At 38.1% G+C, this 13,405-nt stretch overlaps 1 protein-coding gene across 3 annotated transcripts in view; it reads left to right on the top strand.

Moving 5' to 3' along the window:
- FNBP1 (formin binding protein 1) overlaps positions 1-13,405 on the top strand; it is a 181,638-nt gene that overhangs the window by 136,384 nt on the left and 31,849 nt on the right. For all 3 annotated transcript variants that reach the window (XM_006834871.1, XM_006834870.1, XM_006834869.1), the window contains exons 7-8: positions 8,847-8,975; positions 10,687-10,833. In XM_006834871.1, coding sequence (XP_006834934.1) covers positions 8,847-8,975; positions 10,687-10,833 — 276 coding nt within the window. The remainder of the gene's footprint in view (positions 1-8,846; positions 8,976-10,686; positions 10,834-13,405) is intronic.

Raw genomic sequence — 13,405 nt, 5'->3', positions numbered from 1 at the left:
TCGAACCGCTGACCTTAAGGTTCGCAGCCCGAATCGTAACCACTACGCTCCCATGTATACTATCACATAATTCACAATAAATCATAAAAAAAAAAAAACCCGTATGGAATACAGTTCTACTCTGATACACAGAGCTAACAAGAGTCAGTGTCAGCTTCAGGCAGTGGCTTTCCCATGTCACTAAATAATCTTACTGTTTTTTTCATAGGCTACATATTTATTGTCCTTCAAGGATATAACATAATATTCAACCAATTCACAATTTAACATTGAATTTGTTTCAATTTGTTAGTTGTTATAAACAATACTGTGTGATGGACATCTTTGTGAACATTTAAAAATTATTCTTTTAGCATAAATTCACAGAATTAGAATTCCTGGATCAAAATATACCCATTTTAGTGGCAATCATTGACAAAGTCTAGAGGAATTCAGATTTTTTTTCAGGGATTCTTTTATGTGTGTGTATGTGTGATTTTTAAAATTATCTATATATATGTACACACACATACACATATACATATGCAGGCGCTCTGGTAGTGTAGTAGCTACGAGTTGGGCTGCTAACCTCAAGGTCAGCAGTTCAAAACTCCAAGCTGTCCCATGGGAGGAAGATGAGGCTTTCTGCTCCTGTGAAGATTTACAACTTCTAAAACCCTATATAGGGTCAGTGTGGCATATAACTACCACCACCAAATATGTATAACATAGAAAATTGGTTAAAGGGACTCTCCCACACGTGGAGGTGTAGTGCTTTAGGATAAGCACTGGACCTCTAATTGCAAGGTCAGTGGTCACCCCTCAGAAACCCTATACAGGATCACTGTGAGTCAAAACTGACTCAAGACTGCAGTAACAACAATATGCAGCTGTGCTTCAGGAACTCCTGGGGCAAAAGTTTATCTTTCAGTGACTTGCCCCAGACATCTGTGCCTCCCCTCTACAAATTAAGGACTTAAGGTGATTATCAAGGAGTGGAATCCCTGTGTGGCGTAAATGGTTGAAGGTTGCTGGTTAGAACCCATCCAGAAGTGCGTCAGAAGAAAGGCCTGGAGATTTGCTTCTAAAATATCACAGCCATGAAAATTTTAAAGAGCCATTCTTTCCTGCAACACATGTCAGTATTGACTCAAGGGCCACTGAATTGGTGTTAATTTGATTTTGCTTTCTAAGCAAGTTTGAATTATAGGCAGTCCACAAATCACAAGTGTCTGCCTAGTTATGAAGCAACCCTCATAAAGCTTATTATACTAAAATTTTGAGGTACATACTATGGTTTGGAGTAACAAATGGGCATTACTTTGCAATGCTCATCAAGTTATTATCACTGTATTATATGTATTATATATGTGGGTTAATGCACTAGACTGCATAGTCATTTGAACCACACAGTCGACAGTTCAAGCTCACCAGTCGCTCCTGGAAACTCTGTACGGGTCACTACAGGTTGGAACCGACTCTATGACACTTAACAGCAACATATGCTAAAGATGCTTGGTTGTATCTGGAAGTGTTTCATTAATATTTTTTATTCATAAATAGGTATACTATATACCATGTTGTTAAATACTGTCGAGTAGGTTCCAACTCATAGTAACCCTGTATAGGGTTTCCATGTTAAATCTTTACAGGAGCAGAAAGCCTCATCTAGTCCAATAGAGCCACCATGCACCTCTGTATACTATAAACTAAGAAAAACATTTGACTGATGTTAGATGCAAACAATATCTAACGGTTCCAAGTTATGTACATATTCCATTTAAAGACAGACTTAGGAATGGAACTCATTCACTATCCAGAGACTGCTTGTATTTATTTACAACAAACAGGTTTTAATATTGGTGTTGTGGGGCAGAGGTAGATGGGGGAAAGTGCAAGGGGTGACTAAAGGTGGAGAGAGGTAGCCAGATAGCCCAGCTTGTTAAATTAGTTTAACTTTGGTAGGTCAGGTAGTTTAAAGAGGGGTGAATCAGCTCTGTCTCCACACTTCTGACTGGAGTACCCCAGTGGCAGTCAGGCCAGTCTGACAGCTGAAGGGAGCTCTATTCTCCTCAGTAATGTAGTCAGTTATCGAATGATAATCACGGCATCAACAACAGATAGGTATATAAGGGTTACAACAATACTAGTGAGGTACACACAACATAGGATGGTTAACCATTTGAGGTCAAAAGGACAGCATTTACCCAAGGACAGAATTCAGAGGGGTGGGGGAAGAAGGAGGAAGGAAAACAAGAATCACAGGGAGGAAGTGGGATAGGGATGTTACATTGAGGGGATTACAGTCACTGAGATGAAACCAAGTGTATGATTTGTTGAATATAAAGCCGATGATCTGCTCTATAAACTTTCTCTAAATTGACAGTGAATAAGGAGGATCGTAGAAGAATTGATGCCTTTGAGTTGTGGTGTTGGAGGAGAATACTGAGGGTGCCATGGACTGCCAAAAGAACCAATAGATCTGTTTTGGAAGAAGTGCAGCCAGAGTGCTCCTTGGAGGCCAGGATGGCTAAGCTTCGTCTCTCCTACTTTGGACATGTAGTCCGGAGGAAACAATCATTGGAGAAGGATGTCATGCTGGGTAGGGTGGAGGGTCAGAGAAAAAGAGGAAGACCCCCAACGAGATGGATCGGCCAGGTGGCATCATTGATAGACTCAGGGGTGGCAGCGGTGGTGAGGTTGGCCCAGGATTGGACATTGTTTCGTTCTGCTGTGCATGGGGTCGCTATGAGTCGGTTCCGACTTGATGGCACCTGACAACAACAACAAATTGACAATAAAAAGTAAATAAATAAATGGGTATCCTATCTCTGATAAAAAATAGCAAGTTTTTAGCAGAAAACTAAAACTTTTTTGCCCTCCAACCTAAAATACAGTTGGTTTCTTCTTATGATAATGATTAAGTAAAATATGCTTCAAAGAACATATATTGTTATTTGGACTATGGGAATAGATGCATATAAATGGAATACAAATAGAAATCTTTCAACAAACTGATGCAGCATTGGAGGTACTCATTCATCTATGTCAAGAAATTTGGAAGACAGCTACCTGGCCAACCGATTTGAAGTGATCCATATTTGTGGTCATTCCAAAGAGAAGTGACCCATTGGATAGCATTAATATCATTAATATCACATGCAAGTAACATTTTGCTAAAGATAATTCAAAATGGCTTCAACAGTATGTTGACAGGGAGCTGCCAGGAGTTCAAGCTGGATTCCGACAAGGATGTGTGACAGAGAATATCATTGCTGACATAAAATGAATCTTGGCTGGAAGCAGAGACTATCAGAAAGGTATTTACCTGTGCTTTATTGACTATGCAAATGTTTTCAAATGTGTGGATCATGACAGTCTATGGATAACATTTCAAAATGGAAATTCTAGGACATTTGATTGTGCTTCTGAGGAAACTGTATACAGACCAAGAGGCAGTCGTTTGAACAGAACAAGTGGACACTGAATGGTTTAAAATAGTAAAGATGTGCACCAGGGTTGTATTCTTTCACCATACTTATTCAATTTGTATGCTGAGCAATAAATAATCTGAGAAGCTAGATTATATGAAGATGAACGTGGCATCAGGATTGGAGGAAGACTCATTAACAGCCTGCAATATGTAGATGAAAGCAATGAGGACTTAAACTACTTACTAATGAAGATCAAAGACCACAGTCTTCAGTATGGGTTGCACTTCAGTGTAAAGAAAACAAAAATCCTCACCACTGGACCCAGATAAATGGAGAAAAGATTGAAGTTGTCCAAGACATCATTTTGCTTGAATCCATTATCAACATTCATGGAAGCAGCAGTCAAGAAATCCAACGATATATTGCATTTGACAAATCTGTTTCACAAGACCTCTTTAAAGTGTTTAAGAACAAAGATGTCAGTTTGAGGACTAATATGTGCCTGGCCTAAGCCATGGTATTTTCAGTAGCTTTATATGCATGTGAAAGTTGAACAATGAATAAAGAAGACATAAAAGAATTGATGCATTTGGGTTATGGTATTGGCGATGAATATTAAAAGTACCATGATCTGCCAAAAGACAGACAAATCTGTTTTGGAAGAAATACAACCAGCATGTTGTAGCCAGGATGGTGATTCATCGTCTCTTATACTTCAGACATGTTATCAGGAGGGACCAGTCCTTGGAGAAGGACATCATGCTTGGTAAAGTGGAGGATCAGCAAAAAAGACCCCCAGCGTGATGGATTGGCACAGTGGCAGCAGCAATAGGCTCCAGTATAACAATTGTGAGGATGGTACAGGACAGGAAGTGTTTCATTCTGTTGTGTATAGGGTGTCTATGAGTGGGAACCAACTCAAGGGCACCTAACAATAACAACAATAGCTTTAAAATATTCCTCAATGAACTCCCAAACTTTCTATCATAAAGAAATATTATAATGTTTTATGTCCTGGTGTGGTACCATAGGATAAGCACTTGACCTCAAGGTCAGTTCGAACTGCAAGGTCAGCAGTTCAAGCTCACCAGCTGCTCTTCAGAAACCCTACACAGGGTCACTATGAGTCAGAACCAACTCGGTGGCACTTAACAACAACATATCCTATTAACAAAGGATAAAGGTGTTTTTGTAGATAACTCAAAGCTGCTGTCATAAAATCTATCATGTCAGGAACAGCAGTGGATAACATTTGGAGAGGTCTTAGGTCAGGTTTAAAAATAAATAAATAAATAAAGCTCATTATGTATTCAATAAATATGTAAGTAGAATCAGTCCATTGTTCATGTTATTTAAAGATGAAAAGCCATACCAGCCTTGAAAGAGATGGTATCTTGGTAAGCAAACCTACCATGTTCCCCAGGTGAAGGTGAAAAAGTGCACTGTATTCTCTGCATATGACAGTTGAGATTCATCCAGCACTGTTATTTTCTTCTTGATGTTTTGGAATACTAAGGAAAAGGTACTATCGAGTTAAACTGAATTAAACTTGTTCTGACCATACTGATAATCTAAATTTAGCTAACAATGGATTATAATCGTTTTGTCTTTAAACCCATTAGCATTTAGAAGTATTGGGCTATACTTCAGTTTATAAAAATGTGTTCTTTTAACTCTGGCCTTTTAAGCTCTGCAGTTTTTACTTCCACAAAGATGTTGGAAGGACTGTGTAAAGAAATAGCCAGCCGTGAAGTCATGCTTAAGCAATACATACTTAGACTTATTTGGATTTATTTGGGGAGATTCCCAAGTGTTTGTCAAAGAAGTTCTAAAATTTAAATTCCATTTTTCTGATTAACAATGAAAGTGGTCTACAGTACTCACTTTCAAGCAACTATGGTCATTCTGGACTTTGGGAATGTTATTTCTAAATTCAGTGATTTTGATTCTTTTTTTTTTTTTAAATCCTCTTAACATCATTCTGCCCTACAGAAATGTTGCTATAAGATGCTGTGTTTTTTATACTCAGAATGTTAAATTTAATGAAAAGAAGTAGCTTATAGTTTGGTTTAGAATGGAAATACTGTACATTGAGGTGATAGTTGCTATTTTTAAACATACAAAGAGATGAGAAATAGTAATATTTCTAATCTTCATTTAGCTGTAGACGTTAAGAGATATGCTCTGTTAAATCTCTAGTTTCTTGTTACTCCATAGTTGTTTTTGAACAACTTTCAGAGATATTTTAAAGTATGTATTTGTACAGTGTGTGGCACTGTAGGATAAGTACTGGCCTACTACTAACTCCAAAGTTGGCAGTTCAAACCCACCAGTCTCTCCTCAGAAACCGTATACAGGGTTGCTATGCTGGAACTAACTTGACCATCTTTAGCAACAACAATTGTAATTATGACTCAACACTAAAGACTCTTAACTCCATTGTACAATAAACATAACAGTTTATTAAACAAAAAAATAGATTTTCCATAGTAAAAAGTAGGTAAGACACATTCCTAGGATTGGGATTCAAAAGTAGATATTAATTCAAAGCAGCTGGATGCTGGGACTTCAAGAGGAGACGGTCCTGTCTTCCTGCTGTGTCCTTGTAAGAATTGACATCTGACAGTATTTTGTAGCTTCTCGGTGTTTCTGGACTCCTTCTACTGAGTTAGTGAGACAGAGAGACTGACAGCTGTAGAAATAGATAGGTGTTTACAATCTAACAGTCCAAGACTTTGAATTCAAGAAAAACTCCCCAAAGATAATGCTTTTTTAACATCAAAGATAAGACTCAGTCCATCTAAGGGTATGTTTGTCAGGTTTATTTTCTTCAACTCAGCTGACTTTCCTGGCTGGATTATATATGTATTATTCCTTATGCCAACTTCTTCCACAGTTCATATCCAGTGATCCCTAGTTATGTTTCTAGATTACTGTATCATGAACTATTCTGAGTTAATATTTTATAAAAGCAATTATCAAACCAAGGCTGAAATATTAAATGGTCCTGGGGAGCTGGGAGAAAGAGGGTCACAGCTACTTCCATCTACATGGTGCTCTCATCAGTAACCAAGTCACTTAATGGCAGTGCCCCTTCCAGCTAGAGGATCACAGCTACTTCCATCTACATGGTGCGCTCATCAGTAACCAAGTCAATTAATGGCAGTGCCCCTTCCAGCTCTCATCAGTAACAATTCCACAGTTGATCGGGTGAGTAGATTTATTATCAGGAAGCTTGTATCTGCTCACATGTCACACCCATATGATGATGCCATTTGAATCGGTTTCAGAACTTAAAGCAACAACAAAAATTCATTAAGATAAAATCATTTTTCCAAAATTAATAAGAATTTCTCTATCTCCTGACTTGTTACTGCTCTTTACAAAGAAGATGAAGAAATTCCGTGGGATTTTGAGTAAGGCTTTTTCTGAGGAAGGTTTATGAATGAGATAGAAAATATTTTAGAAATTTGAGCTCTGCATTCCTAGGGATTGCCTTATTTTGTTTTGCTTTGCACATTCATAATAAAATGATAAACAATGAAACTAGGTCATTGAAAGAGTTAAAAGGATTTCTGTGTTGGGTGGATTAGGGTAACAGATGGAATGCATGTAGGTGGGAAAGCTATTATTAAATAGGAAGGCTACTGTATATTGGAAGGGGACAGATTTTTGAGGGTAGCAGGGGTTTGGGACTTAACATTTTGAGCACTAAATAATATATTCAATAGTGGACACAGTAAGAAAAGGAAGCCAAAGCATATGGTCAGGAAGGGAGTTAACAGGTCACCCACAAAGAGGAAGAATGTGGTAGCTAACAGAAACTGAGTGTAGATGAGAAGTGGGTAAAATGGTATCAGGATACCCAAAGGCCTTCAGAAACTAAACAACTTCAGATAGTAAAGAAATTACTTTGTAAATACTGATATTGCTACCTTCATTTGGGAAGTGTCTTTGTGTGTATAGGGAAGAAAAATGAAGGAAACAACTATGAGTTGCCACCTTGTGCTTTTGCCGATATGCATATGAGTGAAATGTGTGGAGGAAGTGAGAATCAGTCACATACACAGGAAACCAATAAAGAAAGTTGAGATGCTGGATATTAAATATCACCAATTCTCAGACAAAAAGTGGGACAGACTACTCCACACTTCTTTCTCGTTTTCACATTTGAATGTCCTTTTTTAAAAATTATTCAGTCTTTATTTTCAATAGCATTGGTTCAGTAAAAAGCCCCTCAAAACAAAGAAACAGTTGTCTAGGTTATGTTGGAACACAGCCCTTTTCCTGTTGTGCTTTCTGCTCAGTGTAGTCAAGTTTACCAAGCCATATTTTCACCCGGCAGAGACTATGCGAACCTCAGATTGTGATCGAGAGTTATTTATTTATTTTAAACTTTTTATTGTGAATTGCATGAAGATTTGCAGAGTAAATCGTCCATTTTACATTCAACAAATCATACTTTTTGTTTCATGCAATCCCCTCCATGTAACATCAGTTATCCTACTCTCTTCCTGTTTCTTGTTTCCATTCCTCTTCGGTCTCAACCCTTCTAAATTTTATCCTTAAGTAAATGCTGCCCTTTTGATCTCAAATGGCTGACCATTCTATGGTGTGTGTACTTCACTAGTGTTACTGTTCCCCCATATACCTATCTGTTGCTTGGCTGAATATTGAGTGATGAAAGTAAACTCAGTTCCAGACCTAAAAAGTGACCAAGGGCCATGGTCTCGGGGTTCCCACCAGTCTCTATCTGACCAATGAGTCTGGTCTTTTTTTGATAATTTTGAGTTTTGTTCCACATTTTCTCCTACTCTAACCAGGACCTTCAAATGTGATTCCTTTCACATCAATACGTCTGGTTGTATTCAGAGAATTACATGATCATATTTAAGGAACCTCCAAAGTGCTAGATAAATCCAAGATGGTATTACCAGTATAATAATCCCTTATATTTGTGGGTGACTTTAGAGTTCACATACATTTTTACTTGAGTTTTAAAATAGATTATGAATCTTGGCAACATGGTCTCTTTGTTTTAGGTATATGATTAATCAAAATATTAATTAGAAGAGAGATAGATGCATAAACATTTAATTATTATATAAGGATTACAGCAATGCAGTAAAAACACAAAATAGAATTACAGAAAGCACAGCACTGCTTTTAAAAGTCTATGATGTTGTTATTAAGTGTTGTTAAGTTGATTCTAACTCGTAGCAAGCCTGTATATGGTTTCTGAGGAGCAATTGATGCGCTTGAACTGCTGACCTTTAGGCTATCAATCCAGTGCTATACCAAGACCCCTGCTAACTGCATCTCATTCCCAGTAAATCTGATCCCTAGCAAACTCCTCCCTGAGTTTGTAATTCGTCTGCCCAAGCCTTTGTTTATTATGTGTAAACATGGGAGTATTTTTGCTTTTGCCCAAAGGCAAGACAGCAAGCTCAAATCCGTCACCAAATGGCAGAAGATAGCAAAGCAGATTATTCATCAGTTCTCCAGAAGTTCAACCATGAGCAGCATGAATATTACCATACACACATACCCAACATCTTTCAGGTAAGTGATTCAGATCTCTCAGATTTCATGACTTGATTTGCTTAGAAATATGTTGCTTCTGACCTTATGTTGCTAGATTTGTATTCTAAGTGCTTTTATGTATTTCTAAACTTATACTACCTGAAATCATTTTGTATAGCACTTATATCAAGCATTGCCTAACATAAAGAATTAAATATAACATTAATCTCAGGGTTAATCAATAGCCTTTGCAAATTTCCAAATCTGTGAAGATAATTCTTTGGTTTGCACCTGTGACCATTCTTTGTCAGTTTTAGAACTGATTCTTAGATTAGCACTCTTTTTTCCTAAAAGGACCATTCTCATTACAAAAATGCCAAGTTAACTTGAGGAGTTAAAATAGTTTTCATAAAGTTGTAGCATTTGAACAGTTGTCAAACTGTTCTGTCCTTTTAGTTGTTTTTGTTTTGGGTACTTTGTTGTTGGTACTGTCGAATCGGTTCCAACTCATGGCAACCCTGTATAGAGTTTTCTAGGAGTGACTGGTAGATTTTGAACTGCCAGCCTTATAGTTAGTATTTCAGTGCTTAGCCTACAGTACCACACTAGGACCCCTCAGGTACTCTGTTGTTGTTAAGTACAGTCTAGTTGGTTCTGACTCATAGCGACCCTGTATAGAATTTCCGAGGAGTAACTGGTGAATTTCAATCACTGACCTTGCAGTTCAAACTGACCTTGTGGTCCATCGCTTTATCCCACAGTGCCACACAAGAAAAGATAAATATTCTCTCACTTGGGAGTGTTTTAGTACAATTTAAAGTACAGCTACTTTTGCAATTCAGAGTCCTGGTGTGGCACTGTGGGTTAATGCACTGGAGTGCAAGGTCAGTTTGAACTGCACGGTCGGCGGTTAAAGCTCACCAGCCGCTCCTTGAAAACCCTGTACAGGTTGCTATGGGTTAGAACCAGCCTGATGGCACTTGACACACACACCAAACAAAAAAACGTAAGTATTTTCTTTTTGATGTCTACACACACAGAGCAAATAAGAATTTCCAGATAATAGAAGAATGATTCATTGATTATATCTCAGCAACCAAGCCAGTTGCTGACACCTAATCCGATACTCTGGTAAAGGATAAAGTAGTGAATCAAAGACAGAAAAAATATTTGAAATGTATTGTTAAATGGTGTTAATAATAAACCAAGTTGAATTTGGGGGTTTTACTGACACTGGAAGAGTCCTGGTGTGGCATGCTAGAATATGTACTGCTAACCATAAGGTCAGAGGTTCAAACTCATCAGACGCTCCTCAGAAACCCAATACAGGGTGGCTATGAGTTGGAATTGACTTGACGACACTTAACAACAGCAGCAACACTAACATTGGAATAGAAATATGCAAAGTATACATTTTGGGTAGCCTAACAAGCCATAAGGAGTCCTAGTGTGGCACTGTGGGTTAATGCACCAGACTGCAAAGCCGTTTGAACTGCAAGGTTGGAAGTTCAAGCTCACTAGCTGCTCCTCAGAAACCCTGTACAGGGTCGCTATGGGTTGGAACTGACTCGAAGGCACTTCACAACAAGAAGTCATAAAATATGTCTTCAAATGGCTAATATACAATAAATTTACTGTTGGCTCATTTCCCTCTTGAAAAGCTTGTTAGACTTCACTATGCTGTCTAGAAAACAACTTCTTTAAATAAAAGTGGACTAAATTAAATTCTATACAACATCTCTTGCTGCAGAAAATACAAGAGATGGAGGAAAGAAGGATAGTGAGAATTGGAGAGTCAATGAAGACATATGCAGCGTCTGATCGGCAGGTGATACCAATTATTGGCAAATGCTTGGATGGAATAGTAAAGGCAGCTGAATCAATTGATCAGAAAAATGTAAGTATTGTAATTTGGGGCTTAATTTATAACTAAGTGTTTGTGTTCTCATAATACCAAATGAGTAGGTAAATTTCTAACAACTACAAAAATAATTTTTTTAAAAAAGGTTATCTAGACTTGGCAAGGTCTTGTCTCTCCTCCCCATTTCACAATGTCCTCATCTAATCATGTCATGATTGGTCCTCATGGGTCTCATCACACACTGCTCACCACAAGTACTTCTCATTAATAGCAGCATCACTTGAGAGTCACTTGAGAGTTCTTTTATTCGTCCCTCTGTGCTTTATATTAACTTGCTAATTTCTTATATGAAAACACATTTTAGTGGTAAATTTTCTGAGGCATTAAATTGAAATGTTTTCTTTTTGTCAGTTGGTTGAGTGACCCCCCCCCCCCAACTTGGGGTCTGATTGATTTCTTGAAAAGGGCAAGCCTTTGTTTCCTGTAGGGCACTGCTGACAACTTGGGTCAGATAATTATTTTGTTAGGAGGGCATGCTGTTCTGTGCATTGCAGGATGCTAAACAGCAGCCCAGACTTCTAATCACGAGATGCCAGTGGTGGTGGTGATGCTTATGTGCTGTGGAGTCTGTTCCAACTCATAGCGACCCTTTATAGGGTTTCCGAAGTTATATATCTTTACAGGATCAGAAAGCTTCATCTTTCTTCTGCGGTACATCTGGTAGTTTCAAACTGCTGACCTTGAAGTTAGCAGCCCGACTTGTAACCACTACACTATCCGAGCTCCTTAGATGCCAGTAGCACTCCCAAGTTGTGAAACTCAAGTGTCTCCACTGTGTAACCACTGCTTCAGGCTCAGTGTTACCATTTTCATTTCCTTTCTTAGAATGTATATCTCTCAACAAAAATGTTGGCTTTTTAAAACATTGACTCCTTTGCAAAACTAAGTATTTAACATTTAAGTTATGCCATAAGTATTTTGTGTCACTGGGGCTTCTTAAAATGTGACTCCAGGGACTCTGAAGCAGTTTTTCCTTGTGAATAGGTCACCTATTAGCAGACAGATTGTTCATTGCTCTAGGAACACACAGTATGTATTAAAGTATAGGGTCTTCTGTGTAACAAGTGTTGGCCTAACATTTGGAGTGCTTCCAAAACTGTTACAGAGTAAATGTCCATAGTAAGGCAAGTTCCCTGTTAGCAAGATTGCTTTTAGGATGCTTTGCTCCTTGTTTTAACACCTACAAGGAGGTTTCAGCTATTTTATGGGAAAATTCCATTTCCGTTTTCCATAAGCTATTTGAAATTTCTTGCGTATTTGTCTAGGGCATCCTTCTTCCGAGGTTTTGGCTAACTTTTTGGGAAAATATTATTGATGCTTCTGAATTGGCCTTTCCCCTTGAAATCTGTTATACTAACAAGTTTTCTTTCTAAGTGATCAAGCTATCCTTTTCTTGAACTAAAAGTTTCTTTATTTGGTGATTATCTTTCTATTTTAGGCCTCTGAACAGAGAAAGAGTGCTTTTGTTGAAATTGTTGCTTGGTTTAGAGATATGTGAATTCTTCGTCACTGGTCATTCATTCATCAAATCAAAGTTGTCCTTGTTATTAGTCTTCCTATTCCATTTTCTTATCACTGCTGATAGTCATTCCTGTGCATCTGTGGCTTTGGTCAAAGTCTTGGTAATTGTAAATGCCTGAGTCACAGTAGGAAATCAGGAAGTGGTCTCAGTGAGGCTTTCCTTAGTCACACTATTGAAAAGCTCAATGGACCCAAATTAATATGGAGGTCTTTTAAAGAATAGCAAAGGCATTTGAACTGCAAGGTTGGCGGTTCCAGCTCACCAGCTGTTCCTCGGAAACCCTATATAGGGTCACTGTGGATTGGAACCAACTCAACAGCACTTAACAACAACATATAAGTTAAGCCTTCAAAACTCATGTTACCTAAATGTGAATTTTGGCATTTCTTTCAAACTAGCCAGATTTTTAATTTCTTATATTAGAAGTTTGGAAATGTTTTTTTTTTTTCTTCTTGAACTTTCACAATTTCATAAGATTAGGTCTGAACAATGATTTCTCTCTATCAGCTTTATTTGCAAAGTTCTAAACCCTTAGATTTATAGATTCCCCTCCCCCACCTCATTATGTTGTTGTTGTTAAGTGTCATCAAGTCTGTACTGACTCATAGTGACCCTGTTCACAACAGAACGGAACACTGCTCAGCCCTGGGCTAACCTCACAATCATTGCTACACCTGAGCGCATCACTGCCGCCCCTATACCCATCCATCTTGTTGAGGGTCTTCTTCTTTTTCTCTAACCCTCCACTTTACCAAACATGATATACTTCTCCAGTGACTGGTCCCTCCTGGTAATGTGTTCGAAGTATGAGAGACGAAGTTTGGCCATCCTGGCTTTCAAGGAGCACTCTGGCTGTATACTTCTTCCAACACAGATCTGTTTGTTCGTTTGGCAGTCCGTGGTACTTTCAGTAACCTCCTCCAACACCATAACTCAAACATATCAATTCTTCTACGGTTTGAAGAGCTGTGGGATGACATCAAGAACATCATACAGGAAGAAAGAAAAAGGTCATTAAGAAGACAA

This window comes from Chrysochloris asiatica, unplaced genomic scaffold, assembly GCF_000296735.1.
Source record: "Chrysochloris asiatica unplaced genomic scaffold, ChrAsi1.0 scaffold00014, whole genome shotgun sequence".
In the NCBI taxonomy this organism is placed as follows: Eukaryota; Metazoa; Chordata; class Mammalia; order Afrosoricida; family Chrysochloridae; genus Chrysochloris; species Chrysochloris asiatica.
Note: the sequence above shows the minus strand (reverse complement) of the source record. Positions and strands in the feature narration are given on the sequence as shown.